Source organism: Eleutherodactylus coqui, chromosome 4 (assembly GCF_035609145.1).
Source record: "Eleutherodactylus coqui strain aEleCoq1 chromosome 4, aEleCoq1.hap1, whole genome shotgun sequence".
Lineage (NCBI taxonomy): Eukaryota > Metazoa > Chordata > Amphibia > Anura > Eleutherodactylidae > Eleutherodactylus > Eleutherodactylus coqui.
Window position 1 is genome coordinate 32,658,587 of NC_089840.1, and position 21,064 is coordinate 32,679,650.

At 44.5% G+C, this 21,064-nt stretch overlaps 1 protein-coding gene across 1 annotated transcript in view; it reads left to right on the forward strand.

Moving 5' to 3' along the window:
- Positions 1–13,148: 13,148 nt before the first annotated feature.
- The window catches only part of LNP1 (leukemia NUP98 fusion partner 1), a 48,304-nt gene continuing 40,388 nt past the window's right edge, over positions 13,149–21,064 (forward strand). The window contains exon 1 of the mRNA XM_066598536.1: positions 13,149–13,298. Within this exon, the coding sequence (XP_066454633.1) occupies positions 13,149–13,298 (150 nt within the window). The remainder of the gene's footprint in view (positions 13,299–21,064) is intronic.

Consider the following 21,064-nt stretch of genomic DNA (forward strand, 5'->3'; position numbering starts at 1 on the left):
AATCCCCGCCTGCTGAATGGTCTGCCTCTGATTGGTCACAGCCCTGACCAATCAGAGGCTGAAAACACTCACACACCCATTCATGAATTCATGAATGGGTGAGTGACTGCTGCCTCTCAGCGCTGAGCCAATCAGGGGCAGGTCTGACTCACATCCATTCATGAATTCATGAATGGGTGTGAGTGAGGCATGCCTCTGATTGGCTCAGCGCTGAGCCAATCAGGGGGCAGGTCTGACTCACACCCCCTTCACACCCACTGCAGGACGGCCGCACGGAGCTCCGGTTGCAGGCAGAAGGTGAGTCTACAATTTTTTTTTATTTTAACACATTTTAGGATGAATTGCAGGTAAGGGCTTTTATATTTAAGCCCTTACCGACAATTCATCCCGGGCTCGCCTGCAGCGCATTGCTTTCAATGGAGACGGCTGTTTTGCCGTCTCCATTGAATGCAATGCGCTGGACAGCTCCGGCCCGTTTCTAATGAAACGCGGCTAGGAGCAGATTTTCGGGCGATTTGCGGGCGACTTGCGCGCACCGGTCACGCGATTTGCGGATGCGCATCCGTCATGCGATCCGCAAATCGCGCGAAAAAACGCCCGTCTGACTAAGGCCTAAAAGTCAATCGGGATGAACAAATGTGCACGCAATATGCTCGGAAATGTGTGAAACACTGCAAAACACAATACTGGACATAAAGAAGCACAAACCTGTGGACAAGGGCAGTAAACCACCAAGCCCAAGAAATAGGGCACTTACAGGCTATGTACACCTTCGCAGTCTCATTATTCTATCAATGACTTTTAGTAATTGGTTTTCATTAACAATTTCAGATTGTTTGGTTTCTATGCTTGTAGTATTTTCCAAGGCTGGACGACTGGAATTTTAGTAATTTTTGTCAGGCAGAGTAAGCTGAAAGTTCTTCCCCTAGCCTGTTCCCCTGTTGCGAAAGTACATGCACTGCATTTCCACTGAGCTATTGCAGAGGGTTTGTATGACAGTGCCGGGGAATGATGGAGGAGATCAGAAGGACAGAAAGCAGAGTAGAGAAAGCTACTATTACAGAGGGTTATAATTAATCTCAGGTGAATTTCCTTCTCTTATCAGCAGTGAGGGGGAACTGACCAGCAGCTACACAGACAGAAAATGGGGAGATAGCTGTGTAGAATTGAGTGGGCGTGATTATGCTACACAGCCTCTGAAAGAGGAGAGGGGAAGGGGAGCTGAGCTTGTGTGCATTCATAAAAAAAGACCAGCTGATCGGTCTTAGGAACACCCCTGAGTCAGAAATATATGCAAACAAGTATGAGGCTTTCTAAATGCATGAGAGGGAAAACTCAATGCAAACGAACAGATGAATGCATTATTATTTTTTTCTGCAAAGACTTAGTAAGATAAGTGTGTATTGATTTTTCATGTACAATGTTTTCCATAGCTTTCTGCAGCCCTTTTTGTTTTAATTACACCCTTCTCACTTTCAAAATCACATAACTTTTTTTTTATTTTTATTTTTCCGGCAAAACATCTACCAGAAGCTTATTTTTGGTGGAATATCTTGTATTTTTCAAAGGAACCATTTAACGTACCATATAATGTATTATAGGACATTTAAAAAGTGTGGTGAAATAGAAAAAAATGCAATTCACACATTTTTGGGGGGAGGTTTGTTTTTACGAGGTTCACGGTGCAGTAAAAATGGTATGTTATCTTTATTCTACATGTCAGTATCATTATGACCATACCAAATTTATGTAGTTTTTTAAAAATGTAATACTGTTTTAAAAACACCTTTTAATAAAAATTGTTATCATTTGACCCCCATAACCTTTTTACTTTCCATTGATGCAGCTGTGTGTGGGCTCGTTTTTTTACAAGGTGACCTGAAGTTTTTATTGATACAATGTTGGCGCACATACAACTTTTTAACTGCTTTTATTCAATTTTTTTCATAGAATTTTTTTATATTTAGTTTTTCCAATGATTAAAAAATAAAATTGTATTCTACTTGTTTTTCCCTTTTTTTCTCTTTAGTCCCTATAGCGGACTTGAACTTGCGATCGTTTGATTGCTCATACAGTATAATACAATAATATAGTATTTCATTATATTGTATTCTGACTAGCAGTCTATTAAGGTTGTAAGATAGATTGATGGACTGTATGCCGTAAGATGAACTTGATGGACTGTACAACATAAGATAGACTGGTGGACTATATGCCATAAGACAGACTGATGGACTGTACACCATAAGATGGACTGTACACTACAAGACGGATTGATGGACTGTACACCATAAGATAGACTGGTGGACTATATGCCATAAGACAGACTGATGGACTGTACACCATAAGATGGACTGTACACTACAAGACGGATTGATGGACTGTACACCATAAGATAGACTGATGGACTGTATGCCATAAGATAGACTGATGGACTGTATGCCATAAGACAGACTGATGGACTGTACGCCATAAGACAGACTGATGGACTGTACACCATAAGATAGACTGATGGACTGTATGCCATAAGATAGACTGATGGACTGTATGCCATAAGACAGTCTGATGGACCGTACGCCGCAAGGCAGATTGATGGACTATACACTGTAACACAGACTAATGAACTATACGCTGTAAGATGAACTTGATAGACTGTACGCCATAAGACACACTAATGGACTGTACGCCATAAGATAAACTGATGGACTGTACACTGTAACACAGACTAATGAACTATACGCCGTAAGATGAACTTGATAGACTGTACACTGTAAGACAGACTGATGGACTGTATGCCATAAGACAGACTGATGGACTGTATGCCATAAGTCAGACTTATAGACTGTACGCAGCAAGACAGACTAATGGACTGTGCGCCATAAGTCAGACTGATAGACTATATGCCATAAGACAGACTGATCAACTGTGCGCCGTAAGATGAACTTGATAGACTGTACGCTGTAAGACAGACTGATGGACTGTACACTGTAAGACAGACTGATGGACTGTATGCCATAAGACAGACTGATGGACTGTATGCCATAAGTCAGACTTATAGACTGTACGCAGCAAGACAGACTAATGGACTGTGCGCCATAAGTCAGACTGATAGACTGTACACCATAAGACAGACTGATGGACTGTACGCCATAAGACAGACTGATGGACTGTACACCATAAGACAGACTGATGGACTGTACACCATAAGACAGACTGATGGACTGTATGCCATAAGTCAGACTTATAGACTGTACGCAGCAAGACAGACTAATGGACTGTGCGCCATAAGTCAGACTGATAGACTATATGCCATAAGACAGACTGATCAACTGTGCGCCGTAAGATGAACTTGATAGACTGTACGCTGTAAGACAGACTGATGGACTGTACACCATAAGACAGACTAATGGACTGTGCGCCATAAGACAGACTGATAGACTGTACGCCAAAAGATGAACTTGATGGACTCTACACCATAAGACAGACTGATGGACTATACGCTGCAAGACAGACTAATGGACTGTACGCCATAAGACAGACTGATGGACTGTACGCTGCAAGACAGACTAATGGACTGTACGCCATAAGACAGACTGATCAACTGTACGCCGTAAGATGCACTTGATGGACTGTACACCATAAGACAGACTAATGGACTGTGCGCTATAAGACAGACTGATAGACTGTGCGCTATAAGACAGACTAATGGACTGTACGCCATAAGACAGACTGATGGACTGTACGCTGCAAGACAGACTAATGGACTGTATGCCATAAGACAGACTAATGGACTGTACACCATAAGACAGACTAATGGACTATGCGCTATAAGACAGACTGATAGACTGTGCGCTATAAGACAGACTAATGGACTGTACGCCATAAGACAGACTGATGGACTGTACGCTGCAAGACAGACTAATGGACTGTACGCCATAAGACAGACTAATGGACTGTACGCCATAAGACAGACTGATGGACTATACGCCGTAAGACAGACTGATGGACTATACGCCATTAGACAGACTGATGGACTGTACGCCATAAGACAGACTGATGGACTGTACGCAGCAAGACAGACTAATGGACTGTACGCTATAAGACAGACTAATGGACTGTACGCTATAACACAGACTAATGGACTGTGCGCTATAAGACAGACTGATAGACTGCATGCCATAAGATAGACTGATGGACTGTACGCTGCAAGACAGACTAATGGACTGTGCGCCATAAGACAGACTAATGGACTGTACGCCGTAAGACAGACTGATGGACTGTATGCCATAAGATAGACTGATGGACCGTACGCAGCAAGACAGACTAATGGACTGTGCGCCATAAGACAGACTGAAGGACTGTACGCCATAATACAGACTGATGGACTGTATGCCATAAGACAGACTGAAGGACTGTATGCTGCAAGACAGACTAATGGACTGTGCGCCATAAGACAGACTGATAGACTATATGCCATAAGACAGACTGATCAACTGTACGCCGTAGGACAGACTGATGGACTATACACCATAAGACAGACTGATGGACTGTATGCCATAAGACAGACTAATGGACTGTACGCTGCAAGACAGACTAATGGACTGTATGCCATAAGACAGACTGATAGACTATATGCCATAAGACAGACTGATCAACTGTACGCCGTAAGATGCACTTGATGGACTCTACACCATAAGACAGACTGATGGACTGTGCGCCATAAGACAGACTGATGGACTGTACGCAGCAAGACAGACTAATGGACTGTACACCATAAGACAGACTGATGGACTGTACGCAGCAAGACAGACTAATGGACTGTACGCTATAAGACAGACTAATGGACTGTACGCTATAAGACAGACTAATGGACTGTACGCTATAAGACAGACTAATGGACTGTACACCATAAGACAGACTGATGGACTGTACGCAGCAAGACAGACTAATGGACTGTACGCTATAAGACAGACTAATGGATTGTACGCTATAAGACAGACAAATGGATTGTACGCTATAAGACAGACTAATGGACTGTGCGCTATAAGACAGACTGATGGACTGTACGCTATAAGACAGACTAATGGACTGTACACCATAAGACAGACTGATGGACTGTACGCAGCAAGACAGACTAATGGACTGTACGCTATAAGACAGACTAATGGATTGTACGCTATAAGACAGACAAATGGATTGTACGCTATAAGACAGACTAATGGACTGTGCGCTATAAGACAGACTGATGGACTGTACGCTATAAGACAGACTAATGGACTGTACGCTATAAGACAGACTAATGGACTGTGCGCCATAAGACAGACTAATGGACTGTACGCCGTAAGACAGACTGATGGACTGTATGCCATAAGATAGACTGATGGACCGTACGCAGCAAGACAGACTAATGGACTGTGCGCCATAAGACAGACTGAAGGACTGTACGCCATAATACAGACTGATGGACTGTATGCCATAAGACAGACTGAAGGACTGTATGCTGCAAGACAGACTAATGGACTGTGCGCCATAAGACAGACTAATGGACTGTACGCCATAAGACAGACTGATGGACTGTACGCTGCAAGACAGACTAATGGACTGTATGCCATAAGACAGACTGATAGACTATATGCCATAAGACAGACTGATAGACTATATGCCATAAGACAGACTGATCAACTGTACGCCGTAAGATGCACTTGATGGACTCTACACCATAAGACAGACTGATGGACTGTGCGCCATAAGACAGACTGATGGACTGTACGCAGCAAGACAGACTAATGGACTGTACGCCATAAGACAGACTGATGGACTGTACACCATAAGACAGACTGATGGACTGTACGCAGCAAGACAGACTAATGGACTGTACGCTATAAGACAGACTAATGGACTGTACGCTATAAGACAGACTAATGGACTGTACGCTATAAGACAGACTAATGGACTGTACACCATAAGACAGACTGATGGACTGTACGCAGCAAGACAGACTAATGGACTGTACGCTATAAGACAGACTAATGGATTGTACGCTATAAGACAGACAAATGGATTGTACGCTATAAGACAGACTAATGGACTGTGCGCTATAAGACAGACTGATAGACTGTGCGCTATAAGACAGACTAATGGACTGTACGCTATAAGACAGACTAATGGACTGTACGCTATAAGACAGACTGATGGACTGTACGCTATAAGACAGACTAATGGACTGTACGCTATAAGACAGACTAATGGACTGTACGCTATAAGACAGACTAATGGACTGTGCGCTATAAGACAGACTGATGGACTGCATGCCATAAGACAGACTGATGGACTGTACGCTGCAAGACAGACTAATGGACTGTGCGCCATAAGACAGACTGATAGACTATATGCCATAAGACAGACTGATGGACTGTACACCATAAGACAGACTAATGGACTGTACGCTATAATACAGACTGATGGACTGTATGCCATAAGACAGACTGAAGGACTGTACACTGCAAGACAGACTAATGGACTGTGCGCCATAAGACAGACTGATGGACTGTACACCATAAGACAGACTGATGGACTGTACGCCATAATACAGACTGATGGACTGTACGCTGCAAGACAGACTAATGGACTGTGCACCATAAGACAGACTGATGGACTGTACACCATAAGACAGACTAATGGACTGTACGCCATAATACAGACTGATGGACTGTACGCTGCAAGACAGACTAATGGACTGTACGCCATAAGACAGACTGATGGACTGTATGCAGCAAGAGAGACTAATGGACTGTGGGCCATAAGACTGACTAATGGACTGTGCGCCATAAGACAGACTGATGGACTGTACGCAGCAAGACAGTTTAATGGACTGTGCGCCATAAGACTGACTAATGGACTGTACGCCATAAAACAGACTGATGGACTGTATGCCATAAGACAGACTGATGGACCGTACGCAGCAAGACAGACTAATGGACTGTACGCCATAAGACAGACTAATGGACTTACGCAGCAAGACAGACTAATGGACTGTACGCCATAAGACAGACTAATGGACTTACGCAGCAAGACAGACTAATGGACTGTGCGCCATAAAACAGACTGATGGACTGTATGCCGTAAGATGCACTTGATGGACCGTACGCAGCAAGACAGACTAATGGACTTACGCAGCAAGACAGACTAATGGACTGTGCGCCCTAAGACAGACTGATGGACTGTGCGCCCTAAGACAGACTAATGGACTGTGCGCCCTAAGACAGACTGATGGACTGTGCGCCCTAAGACAGACTGATGGACTTTATACTGTAAAGACAGACTGATGGATTTTACGCTGTAAGAACTTAAACAGATGAACATGTTTTTGTTTGTCTTTGCGCTTTGGAATATCCTGCCCCCAAAACGCACAGAATAGAGCCCATTGATTTATTTTTTCTTGAATTCTTTATTTCTCATTTTCAATTCAATTACAATTAACCATAATCCTGTTTGCAATGTCAAGTATATACATTTGTCAGAAGTGTGTAAATCTCTATTCTTAACAATGCTTTAGGAAAACAATAAAAGACTCTTTATTCTCTTCTCCAGCTCCACTTATTGTTTGGTCTTATGAACCAGTATACTCTTAGCCTGAACCCTTGTAGTCGGTTGTTGTTTAGATTAGGTCAGTTCTTCAAGTATGACGACCAAGCTGGAACTCGTGACCTGCTTCAAGTTCTTATGGTTCTGGATATGAGAGATAACAGAGCTTACATATTTAACCACAAACTCATATAACGACAAGACACAAAGAGACTGGAGGATACAATGAAGGGGGGGGGGGGGGGGGGTCAGACACAAAGGGGAAGTTAAGTAGGGAGGGGTAGGGGAGTGCTGTGACCTTTAATTGTTTGTGTTTAGAAGAGCTCGGTATTCCGCCGAGTCCTGAAACTCCATCCAGTAGTACCAAATCTTCGTGAACTTTTCCTGGGTTCCTTTGTGTATCGCTGTAAGGTCCTCCATCTCCATCGGCCCCTGTGTCGCATTGAGCCACATTGCCACCGTGGGAGGGGTGGTCTGTCGTCAGAGTCTCGGGATGCAGGACCTCGCCGCGCTTTCCCATAAGCATACAGGTATTTGTGCGCGCATTAGCGTAATGATTTTGCGGAATGAACAATGCTTTTTTGCGCATGCATCGGCGTATTTTACTGTACATTTTGCGCTCATAAGGCATGTTCATTTGCAGACGGCAAAAATACACACTGATTGAAATGGCTAATTAGTCTAATTAGTACCAGATGTGTTATTTTCCTGTGCAATTACGAAGTGTTTCTTGCATCTCCCAGCACATTCCCATTGACTTTTGTTGCGCAGGAAAATAGAACATGCTGTGGGGTTTTTTTGCGGAACCGAAAAGAGCAGGAAAAATACGCAAATGTGAACGAACACATTGAACTTAATGGGTTCTGTTCTCTGCATTTTGTAGGCGAGATTTTCCTGCCCGCAAAAACAAGTAAAAACATGCCTGTCTGTTTAAGCCCTTAGGGCTCATTCACACAATGGAATCTGCGCAGCTAACTTACATGTGCAAAAAAACATGACTATTAGAACCAATGGTGTCCTCCGGGAACATTCAGATGAAGGAATTTTAGCCGCGCCCCCCAAAAAAAAATCGCGCCTAAAATTTCTCTGCTGCGTGAAAATATCAGTCCTGACCTATTTTTGGTGCTCAAAGCTCAGAGGCCTATATAGACTCATATGGGTGACTATGAGAGCTGGCCAGCAAAGGGAGATGAAGGGATTCCTTCATCGCCAGAGACTCCCTTCATCTCAGTACAGCTGTAGGGGTTCCTCTGCAGGGGAGATGAAGGCAATAGGATGCTGGCACCCCCTGCAGTGATTTTCGGGGAAGGGCTTTAAATATAAGCCCTTCCCTGAAAATCATTGCTAGTTGTAGTAAAATATAAAAAAATATATATACTTACATCTCCACCGCTGTCAGGGCTCAGGTGCGTCAATGAGTGGCCGAGCACTGCCTGTGATTGGCTGAGCGCTGTGACCAATCACAGGCAGTGCTCAGCTGTCATTCATTGAATGGCTGAGCGCTGCCTGTGATTGGCTGAGCGCTCAGCCAATCAGATACAGCCCTTTGAGCAGGCGGGGATTTAAAATCCCTGCCTGCTAAAAGAGCTGCAGAGCAGTGCAGGGAGACCAAGCAGCTAGATGCACCTGAGCCCCAACAGCGGCGGAGAGGTGAGTATATATATTTTTTAACACATTTTAGGGATGATTTTCAGGGAAGGGCTTATACTTTAAGCTCTTCCCTGAAAAATCACTGCAGGGGTTGCTGACAGCCCATTGCGTTCAATGGGGCCACCAGCAGCAGCAGCCCCATTGAAAGCAATGGGAGAACATTGTGATCTCTGCTACAGCTGTCACAGCTGTGACAGCTGTGGCAGGGGATTCTTTACTCCCTGCGGGGAGTCCCCTTGTCACTGAACACTGTGACAGTGCTGTCACAGTGTTCAGTGATGAGGGGACTCCCCGCTGGGAATATTGACACGTACCACGGACCTATGCGGTGCACGTATGTCCTATCTTTTGCAGGTATGTGCGTTTGCACGCCTGTAAAACACGGACATGTAAACATATCATAGGAAACTAATGGTTCTAATAGATGCGCAGTTTTGTGCGCGTGTAAACACGCTTGTGTGACCGAGGCCTTAGATGCATCAATTTGCTTTATTTTATAACAGATCCGTTAAACTGATAGGTAAGGCCTCCTTCACACGACCATATGTGTTTTTACATTTGCCAGTACGTACCATATGATCGCATGAATTAAGATTTGACGTGATCGAGTTCCGGTCTTTAGTTGCGTATTTCATTCCATTTACACGGGGAGCTGCTGCATATAGGCAAAAAATACGCTGTAGCGTGGAAAACCAGCGATCGGCAGAAATCCTCGGAATGACTGATGATGATTTATCCGTTCAGTTGTTGCCAACTTTCAGTCACCTTGTGGATCATCATACGCCATTCTTCCCTGTTTTCGGCAGCTTCCTTCAGATTTTCCACAGTCATGTTTGTGTCAGCCTTGATTATGTCTAGCCAGCGTGTTCTTTGGCGTCCTCTTCTTCTGGACCCACTGACTGCGCCGAGCATTAATGTTGTTTCCAGAGAATTGGCTTGGAATGACTAATAATTAGAGATGAGCGAACGTACTCGTTTAGGGCACTAACTTGATCGAGCATCGCTTTTTTCGAGTAACTGCCTAATCGGGTGAAAAGATTCGGGGGGTGCCGGGGGTGAGCAGGGGGTTGCGGAGGGGAGTGCGGGGGGGGGGGGGGGAGAGAGAGAGAGAGAGAGAGCTCCCCCCTGTTCCCCACTGCTACCCACCGCTCAACCACAATGCTCGATCGAGCAATTGCCCTAAACGAGTACGTTCGCTCATCTCTACTAATAATGCTTAATTAGTGCCAGCTGTCTTCTTTGCCCTGCGTTGTACGCAGGTAAACTCCCTCCTTTTTTTCTAGCTTCCATAGAAGTCTATGGGAGCCCACAGCGTATTTCGGCAAAAGATAGGGCAAGACCTAGCTTTTCACGCAGCGTATGAAACCTGCAACCGAAAATAGTCGCACATGTGCTATTTTTCCCAACACAATTATTTTATGCTTCGAAAAATCATTCATGGATGCCCTAGCTACAGTGGAAAAGTGTGAAATAAAAAAAACGCCATGTAAATGACCCCCAAAGGTCCCAAAATTTCAGTTCACGCCTCTGAATACTGGAGTCTGTTGCAGAAGCTCCAGAGGCATTACAGGACATGATGTATTGATATTTGGCGCTGGTTTCCCCTTCCTGATTCTCTTTGATTCCAGGCCAGAAGATGACTGGTTAGCATCTATTTGCCCCATTCTATACAGGACTAGTGTCCTTCTAGCTCAGGCATCACTATATATACTCCATATATACTGTAGAGTATGTGCAGGACCTTATTCGCACTGGCAGGCACACTCTGATATCGACCCTTGCATTCCAGTAGGACATTAGAAGTGCCAACACGCATATCTTTTATCACCGCTTCTGTGGCGCTCTGAACACGCTAGAATTCCAGCTGATTATTAGGCTCCACAAAGGCGAGCAGCGACACCGAGTCTCAGAACGGAGAGCTTTATGGCCTTTATGTCTGTCTTTTAATCTGTTTTATACTTTGCTTCTTTTGTGAATCCATTAGCAGTTTTATAACTTGTCTAGTGAGTGACATTCATCAACCTCAAAGCAGACTTACTATTGAAGATTGGACACTTTGCTTTGCGCTACATAGATGATGTGTTTTAGACATTTCAGACAGTTTTTTTTAGCCACATCTAATAAAGGGTCATGGCTTTGTGGGAAAGGCATGGCGAAAAGGCAAGATTGTATGACAAAAGTTGTGCACAATGGTTGGCACGATTTTTGGTGTAAATGAAGCCAACTAATAGGTGGTATGAATTTCGATTGGATAGTGTAAAGACATGGCAGGTTTATCATTCACCAGAGCCGCTGTCATAAATCTGGCGCATTATAAGATTGTTCAGTCTGAAGGTGCTTTCACGCAGAACAATTATTGTTTGTATTACTGCAATCCAGCAAGAATCTGAACCGCATCTATATGACATGGCGCTCGGTCATGTTGGGAGAGACACAAAGCTGTACCAAAGTATTGCCACTGGGTGGGTAATGCCACATTGTCCAGAATGTCTCTGTACCCACTGGCGTTGAGGGTGGACTTCACTATAACCAATGGCCCTAGTCCTGACACCATAAGAGAACCTCCTCCAAACCTCACCGTTGGGATGATACAGTGATGTAGAAACCGCTCTTCAGGCAAGCACTACAGCCAAGTGCCGCCGTCTCATCGGAAGATGGTGTTCTGTGATTCATCTGTCCATTACTTCCGCTCATTTACAGTCCAAGAACAATCCTCCAAGCTCCATTGCAGGCTCTACCATGCATGCACTGCTGTGATGTCGGGCTTGTGTGCAGCTGCTCGTCCGTGGTGACCCTTCATATCCAGCTGCCTACTGATGGTTCTGGTGCTAATGGATGTTCCAATGGCCTGTGAGACCCCCTGGTGTGGGCAGATGATGTCCATGATGCCTTCACAGCTCGTACAAGGTTTCATTGTCCACGTTGTATCAGTTTATGAGGTCTCACCGAATGTGGCTGCACTGGGCACACTGGATGGTTCCCATTTCCGAATAACATTGTCAAAAGTGGACTTTGGAAGGTCCAAAAGCGCTGGATGTCCCATACTGATTTGTTGCTCAGGGGACATCCCACCAGCATACATCTGTCAGTATACGTCTGATGCTTTCTGTACTGGGATATCCTGTGTGATCCTCTCCTTTAGACCTAATTCTCACACATCTGATTTTAATATCCCCTTCACCATATATATGGGGAGGGCATAAAGATTCCAATATACTATGTTGACAAAAGTATTGGGATCCCCAGTAGATATATGTATATATATATATATATATATATATATACTGTAAGTATAAGGTAACGAGCATGTTCTGCAGCAGCACTCCCTATAAATTGCTAGATAGTAGGAGGGTAAAGGGCTCAGACAAGTTGTATTGTCTGGTGATAGCTGTCACCCCGATGCAGAACTAATCTGCGCCTGTTAAACTTCCCTAACAACTCGGCCAGTTCTGGCCATTGTCGATACGTCTATTCCAATTTCCATAGCTGCTGCCTTATTGAAATCCCAGCACATGCCGTCCCCAGAAGGCATGTTCTCGTCGGCCAGACTGACAGCTATTGACAGTTAGATGCAATGGGCAGCAGGGGAGCTGGACCACACAGTGCCACTTGCATTTAGCACCCTTTAGGCTGTGTGACTTGGGAATCAATGTAATGGAAAGATTAAAAGACCTCTCCCTTCCCCGCTGATAAATAGATTACAAGGGATTGGCTTATATAAAACCACGGCTTGAACTGCTGCTTTGTTGTTTTTTTTTCTCCCTTCCTTAAAGTCAGCTTAAGAGGGGGGCGGCTTGGAATGATCTGAACCTTTCACTAGCTCCAGCCGCTTTGTAGTTGACAGGAACACTCAACAACTTGTCCTGGCTTTCCACGGCACCGCTGGGAGAATCCCAGGCCTGGCCCGGTCTTACATGGAATACGAGGAAGACGATGATGACATTCTCTTTGCCAAATGGATGAGTAGCTACTGGGGACATAGTGGGATCGAAGAAAGTGAGAGGAGCCATAGGAGAAGGCAATCCCGTGCCTTGTCAGAGAGAAGGGCGTCTCTTCCATGTCCGGTAGGTCTAGAATGTGGATTATAGATATATGTAACTCATAACTAAGCAACCCGAGGATAGGTTCACAGTTACATGGAGCGATGACCAGTTGGGTGGGATTAATAATTGGTTTTAGAGTGGGCGATAATTATCGCATCTGTGGGAGGAGGTATATAACCAATCTTTTGTTGGACACCAAGGATCATCTTGTGGGGGTACTACTTCTCCTTGTGAAGGCACCAGCTTTTAGAGGGGTTGTCAAGTTGTGGAAAAACTTTGCTAAGTGGGGAAAATGTGAGAAAATAATATAGAAAGCATTGCTTACCTGTTAGAGGGGTTGTTCGGGATTTTTATGAACTCTTATTATTGATGAGCTATCCTCAGGACAGGTTGACTCATCAATTGGGACTCCCGCTGATCAGCGGATTCCCAGACCCGCTGTTAGTGAGGACAGCACAGGATAGGTCAGCCATAACTGATCAGTGGGGGTCCACTACTTGGGGTCTCCGCTGATCAGCTGATCGCCAGGCCTAGTGTCAGTGCAGACAGCAATGTAAGCAGATAGCGCTGTCCATATTGCAGTGCCCAGTTTGGTACTGCAGGCACAGCTCCCATTTAATGCTATGATCACTGTGATAATCTGAGGATAGGAAGACAGGTCATCAATAGTTAAAGTCTGTAAAAGCTGGAGGCGACTCCTTTAGGCCGCTTTCACACGGGCGAGAAAATCACGCAAGATTTGTGCGTTGCGAGATGCACAAATCTCGCATAAATATTAACCCTATACTTTTGAATCGCGTCATATACATGAGCAGCATGTCCTATATTTTCGCGTTCCTCGGAACGCATCGCCTATTGTTTTCAATGGGACAGGAAAACACATTGCACAGCATGTGATGTGCACGTGAGTGCGATGCGAGGATTCCCATTGAAAACAATGGGAAACACTTGCCGATCCTCTGGCGCGCTAAAATCCGCGTCGGTGGACCACTACTTTACCTGAAGTGATATGAGGCATTTTTAAAGAAAAATGCCTCACATCTGCGGGTGAATCGGACATTCGGGAGCATGATATAGGACCGAATTTCATGGCCCGATATCACGCTCGCCCGTGTAGGAAGCATTAAATCCTGAGCTGCTCCAACATAGCGGCTCCGGTCCTCCCCACCGGTCTTTGTTTACATGGCTGTAGTGGTCACATATCTGTATACTTACATGACGGCTGCAACCAATCACTGGCCTCAGCCGTTCATAGCACAAGAGCTGAGACCAGTGATTGGCTGCAGCCGTCTCATGGGTATATGGACATGTTACCCCTGCAGCCATGTAAACAAAGGAGTGTGTCTATAGGCTATAAAATGTGCAAAAGGTTGCAATTGCACCTGGGTCCTGGAGGCTGAAGGGGCCTAAAATGTCCCTTTTGGGCCCTGTTATAGATTTTGCATTGGGACCCGGATGCTTTAAGTTGGTTCACACTCATTTTGGCTCTTTGATAAAAGAGTATTAATCAAAGAACAGTAAAATAACAAGTTCTGAGAAATTTACATACAATTGATGCTTTGATTGTTGTTTTCTTTTTCTTTTGTTTCACTTTTTTTTCTTTTTTTGCAAAAGTTTTTTAAAAAGAAGCGAAAAGTTCCCATAAAGTCCGGGCCAGATCTGTGTGAAAGTAATTTTCTTTGTACCTGCAAAGATCAATCAGACATTTTTTGGGATGACAAATAAATCACGTTTTTTTTAAAATTTACTTGAAAGTTCCAAATTGTAACATTTTTTGTTCCATAAAACAAGATATTTAGTTGTTGGATGGATTGGCCATAATTTCTGTGCAATATTCTCTCAAAAATCGGAATCTTTTATGTAACGATGGTGAACCGAACCTGTCCAGTTTACTATTTGTGTCACATTTTTCAGATTCTTTGAAGACGTTTCTTGTTCTTTTTATTCTTTTTGCAGAGGTTTTTAGTTTCACTGGCTTTGGTAAGAATGCATATTTGGTATTTCAGCCGCACTTCAGTAGCGGTGAGCGATTCCAGCGACCTGATTGATTGTTGGGTACACACACCCCTTTGGAGATGTGCGCGAGTGGCCGGCCCGTTAAATAAGCAGCAGCAGGGCCGTAGGGTTAGGGTTTAGGGTTGGGCTTAGTCGGCAACTAAGCCCAACCCTAAACCCTAACCCTAAACCCTAACCCTAAACCCTAACCCTAAACCCAAACCCTAAACCTAACCCTAACCCTAAACCTAACCCTAAACCCTAACCCCCCTGCTGCTCTCGTGAAGTAGCACTTGTGCACATCTCCAAAAGGAGGTGTGTACCCAACAACCAATCAGGTCGCTGGAATCGCTCACCGCTACTGAAGTGCGGCTGAAATACCAACTATGTGGTCAGAATACAAAGATTTCTTATCTGCTTGTTTTCTGGGACTTTGGTTGTTTATTTTTAGGATTGCAGTTAATGTGAAAGTGCTATGGAGTTAGTCTGTAGTGAGTTACGCGGGCGCCATACTGGGTTATTTTCTTGTACTGCTATTTGGAATATACTTTGCCCATTTTTTAGCAACATAAACCATAGGAAGATAAGAATCCACCGCTTGCATTCCCCTGTGGAAGTGCAACGCCATTTCTACTTTAGCGCCAGAGTGGTAGTAAGACGGCTGCCATTCAATATTTCTTGAATACTTTCTATCCTTATCAGATTTAAGATAGCGAGGGGAATTCATCAGGTCTCTTTCCTAGAGTTCCCCTTTAAAGGGAACCTGTTAAATCCCCAATGGTTCCAAGCCTGCAGTCGTTACATTACAGTGACAGAGAAACTGATTTCAGTGGTTTGTCATTGCCACCAATGACTTCAAGAGTTCTGGAAAACTTTATACCAAAGATTGCTGCGAGCAGCAGAGCGGAGTCCGCTGCAGCTCATTAATATTCATATATTCATTGTTCAGCCCGCCTCCTGCCACTGATTAATGGAACTGATTAATAGGTCTCTCCAAATGCAGAGTAAGGCCCAAAGATCCAAATTCAAGCCACGCATAGCGAAGCATGGGCGACAGCAGCTGACCTAAAATATGCAGATTTGCTTTGCGGACCTTTTGCTGTTCCCGCATAGATGGTTTCCATTGAAGTCAATGGAAGCCGTCCGATCCGCGGCCCGTATACAATTTGCATTGCAGACAGACCGCAGATTCCACAGGAAAGCAGGAGTTTAAAAAACAAAACCTCTACTGCACATGTGCGCCAGCTGGCACTTCCACACGCATCCGTAGTACAGAAAAAGAAGCCCCGGACTGGTAAGAGGGGTCGCTGGCCGCGGGCAGGGTCGGATTCCATTGTGGGCTCCCACATGTGGAATCCGACCCACCCATGAGGCCTAATGCAAAAAGACCTGGTAATCAGCAGCAGGGAGCAGGGTGAGCAGTGAATAGATTAATATTAATGAGGCGCACCACACTCATCTCTGCCCGCGCTGCAAACTTTAACCCTTTCCAATCCACTGTCTGACGTCTGAAGACATTCTGATTTAAGGCTGTACAGCTTCGATGTCGGAAGACGTCCAGCAGGGTATTCATACTGTAAATTACTGGCCGCTCTGTGATCGGGGGCCTCTCCAGCATGTCCCATACAGTAGTACTGGCTCTAGCCAGCAGATGGCGCCATTGTATAATGGCAGAAAGAGAAAGCCCCCTAGGAAACCCTGAATCCATAATTCGATTGCAAAGGGTTAAAATGTAAGTTTTAAAAAACTCCCCAAGCGATCAGTATGAGTGACAGACACACTGATTTCAGCTCTCTATCTCTATATTGTAGTACCCACAGCCAGGAAACCGTTAAGAATTTGACAGGTTTCCTTTAAAGATACAAGGGTCAATATCAGGTGCCAGGGTACCAGGCAACCTCTTAAAGGGAACCTGTCATCACTTTTGAGCCCCATAAACTCTTCAGGGCCCCATAAATTATTTTTTATCATTATTCCAGGGGGTTCCATCATATAGAGATCAAGGCTTTTTCTTACCGATGCTGATTGCTACAGGACACCCCTGCACAGAGATGTCATGGACACCTAGTCGCTTGCATAAAATGTTCTTTGTTGAATCTTGTAACATTGAGCAGAGGAAGTAATTCATTACACATGGTTAATCATGCAGACAGTTCATGAACGAGTAAGAAGAATTACAACGATCGCCACAGTGTCAAATTGAAATAATAAAAAAACAACTATTTCTGACCACTAGAGATGAGCGAACCTACTCGGCCACGCCCCTTTTTCTCCCGAGCGCCGCGATTTTCGTGTACTTCTGTACTTGGGCGAAAAGATTCGGGGGGTGCTGTGGGTGAGTGGGGGGTTGCAGCGGGGAGTGGAGGGGAGAGGGAGAGAGAGAGGGCTCCCCCCTGTTCCCCGCTGCTACCCCCCACTCCACCACGCCTCCCCCCACCCCCCGGCGCCCCCAAATCTTTTCACCCGAGTACGGAAGTACTCAAAAATCGTGGTGCTCGATCGAGTAATTACTCGAAACTAGTAGATTCGCTCTTCTCTACTGACCACCATAACTTTTCTATGTTTCCATCATACTGCTGTGTGAAGACTTGTTTTTCTCAGGGCAAACTGTGGTTTCTATTGGTTTCGTTTTGGGGTGTACATATGACTTCTTGATTACTTTTTGTTACATTTTTTTCTTGGTTTTGGGCTGCCTGTCCACGGCAGCGATATTCTGACGCATGGGAGGGACAGAACTGACAGGTCGCCGCGGATCTCGCAATGACAACTTCCCCTGTGGACAGCCAGCCTAATTAGGGTGGCCAAAAAACTTAATTCTGGCGTTGTATATTTTTGTTTCTGACATCCTTCACTTTGTGGTAAAAATAATGATCAGACTTTTATGGATGAGGCAATATAAAATGTGTTTATTTATGTTTACATTTAAATTTTTTATTATAGATAAAGTCAAAGTTTTTTAAACTTATTTTTCAGTTTTTTTTTATAGGGCAGCTTCAGACGAGCGTATGCGAAAATACGCTTGCCTTAGTGCAACATATTTGCGCAGTGAACTAGGTTGATTTGGCGCTTGTCTACTACTTTGTGCATACAGGCCCAGTTCATAAGCGCGCGACACCCCCACCATCCTGATTTATTAGGCTATTTTGCCAAATGAAGTCCATATGTATTCTTTCCCCTGCTGTTTTGCGCAGTGCATTGTGTGCAAACTTGCACACATCCCAAAGACCTCTATAGGGACCTTTGCTGCGCAAATCCGCAGACAGATAGAGGCAGACCTATTTTTTTGCACATGTATCAATTCTGCACAAAAAAAATTGTTAATGAGAACAAACCCATTGACATGAATGGATTCTATTCTCTGCGTATTGCACGTGCTGATTCCACACACGCATTGTGTAGTGAAATATGTTCATCTGAAGGAGCCTTTAGTCCCCTTCAACCTGAACCTGCAATTGTTTGATCACTTATACAATATACCGCTATACTTCAGTATTTCGGTATATTGAATTTCTACAGGCAGAAATACAAGGCAACTCTGGGTACCTGCTTGCCATGACCTCAGAACAGCCAACCACAGTCTTATTGACAAAGGCATTTAAATGGTTAGGCTGGGTTAACATAGGGCGGATGCTAATCCCGTGTTTGGCCAGCCATGTGGAGAATTTGTCAAAAATAATGTCCACATGGAACGGCCAATCCGTTGCGGCAAAGCCGGCGCTGCTGCGCGGATTCCCGAGACGCAGTATGTCAATTCTTTTTTTTTTCCTCTATGGGAAAGCTGTCCACAACAGAAATCTCAGTTTTTTTTTGCTGCGGCCAAACTGCGAGATTTCCGGTGGGATTCCGCCCTGTGGGAACCCAGCCTTAATAGCCAGGATCGGAGTGTCAGCTGTCAAAGAAAGCCAAAACCTGCACTGTATAGAGTGGGCTTGGCTTTCAAACCTGCTCTGTACAAAACCCACGCATATCCAACATACATGTACATTGGATGTCACCAGGGGGCTATGAACCGTTAAAAAGGGAAGAAACGGTGGTGCCAGATCCGGCATTTGTGGGACAACAATGGCACCTAATGGACCCCATTGACTATTATGAGATCAATTGAGTTTCCGTTATGGAGTCTGGTATTGTACCAGAAAAAAAACCTCTGCATGTTGCGCTATTTTTTCGAGTAATTAAGCATAATCCAAATGAAAAAAAGTTCGGTACGGTGTGAGCCTGTGGAGCAAAGTGTGATTGTTCTCAGCAAGAGAAACCAAGTAATCTTGTAGATATGATACCTTTTAATGGCTAACAAAAATACATGATGTTACAGCGAGCTTTCGGATCTTTTATGGACCCTTCTTCAGGCTTCAAGATCTGAATGACACCAATGTGACCGGTCGGTTTCACATTGCATTGATTGGACACTGAGAAGTTTAAGAGATAAGCGGCAGTGATACGGCAATAATTAGCCAGATTCACCGTCCAACATTTACATTTGTAACATTCCCGCGCCGTGCCAATATTATCAGCCAGCACTTCTCTAATCTTCCCCTGGAAAGCGTTCTCCGTGCTATTAAGCTTCTATATCGCTGAGATATTATGACAGGATGCCATGTCCCCGGTACTCTAAATCCTTCTGAACAAAAATTGCATTCGGCATTTCTATCACTCTGCAGTTTAGTGTCATCTGTAAAGAGGATCATCTGTAAATCTTGTGCTGCTCCACTTAAAGCACCAATGGGATCTCGGTTCATTCTTCGCTTCTTTTGGGTCTGAAAGTAAGAGAATGCAATTTATCAGATTAAAGTTGTACTATTGTATCATGTGGCTGGTGGTTTACAGGCGATTCGGGGTAATCCTGTGTAGGACAAGTCAGAAACAAAGTTACACTGAAATCTGAGTTCTATGGCTTGTTGGGATGGGATTATAGGTTACCATATGGGATGTCCTTTATTAATAAAAGGCAAGGTGTATTGGGGACATCTCACTTCTTAAAAAGTATGTACCCCCCAAAAAAGTATGTGCCCCATAAAAGTATGTGGCCCTCCAAAAAATCTGTGGTCTCATGAAGAGTATGCTTTGATGTAAAAGCTCATATCTATGGAAAAAGCAAGGCAAATTAGTTCCTGTTTCTTACGAAATCATAACAAAAACTATAAAAACTGCAGGGAATACACAAAAGAGGATCCATGTCTCCTGCCCTGAGAGGATTATCATCCTACCGATGTTTCCATGTCTCCCTACCTGAGAAGATTATCTTTCTGGGGACACTCACTTCCAACAACTCCTTACCTGAGAGGATCATCCTACAGGCGCTTCTACGTCTTCTGCCCTGAGAGGATGATCATCCTACCGATGCTTCCATGTCTCCCTACCTGAGAAGATTATCTTTCTGCGGACACTCACTTCAACAACTGCTTACCTGAGAGGATCATCCTACAGGCGCTTCTACGTCTCCTGCTCTGAGAGAATGATCATCCTACCGATGCTTCCATGTCTCCCTACCTGAGAAGATTATCTTTCTGCGGACACTCACTTTAACAACTCCTTACCTGAGAGGATCACCCTATGGGCGCTTCTACGTCTCCTCCCCTGAGAGGATGATCATCCTACTGATGCTTCCATGTCTCCCTACCTGAGAGGATTATCTTCCGGCAGACACGTCAGCATCTCTTTACCTGAGAGGATCATTATCTTGCAGATGCTGCCATGTCTCCCACCCTGGGAGGAGGATTATCATTCTACAGATTCCATGTCTCCCTCCCTGAGAGGATTACCTTCCTGCAGATGCTCCCACATCTCCTTAC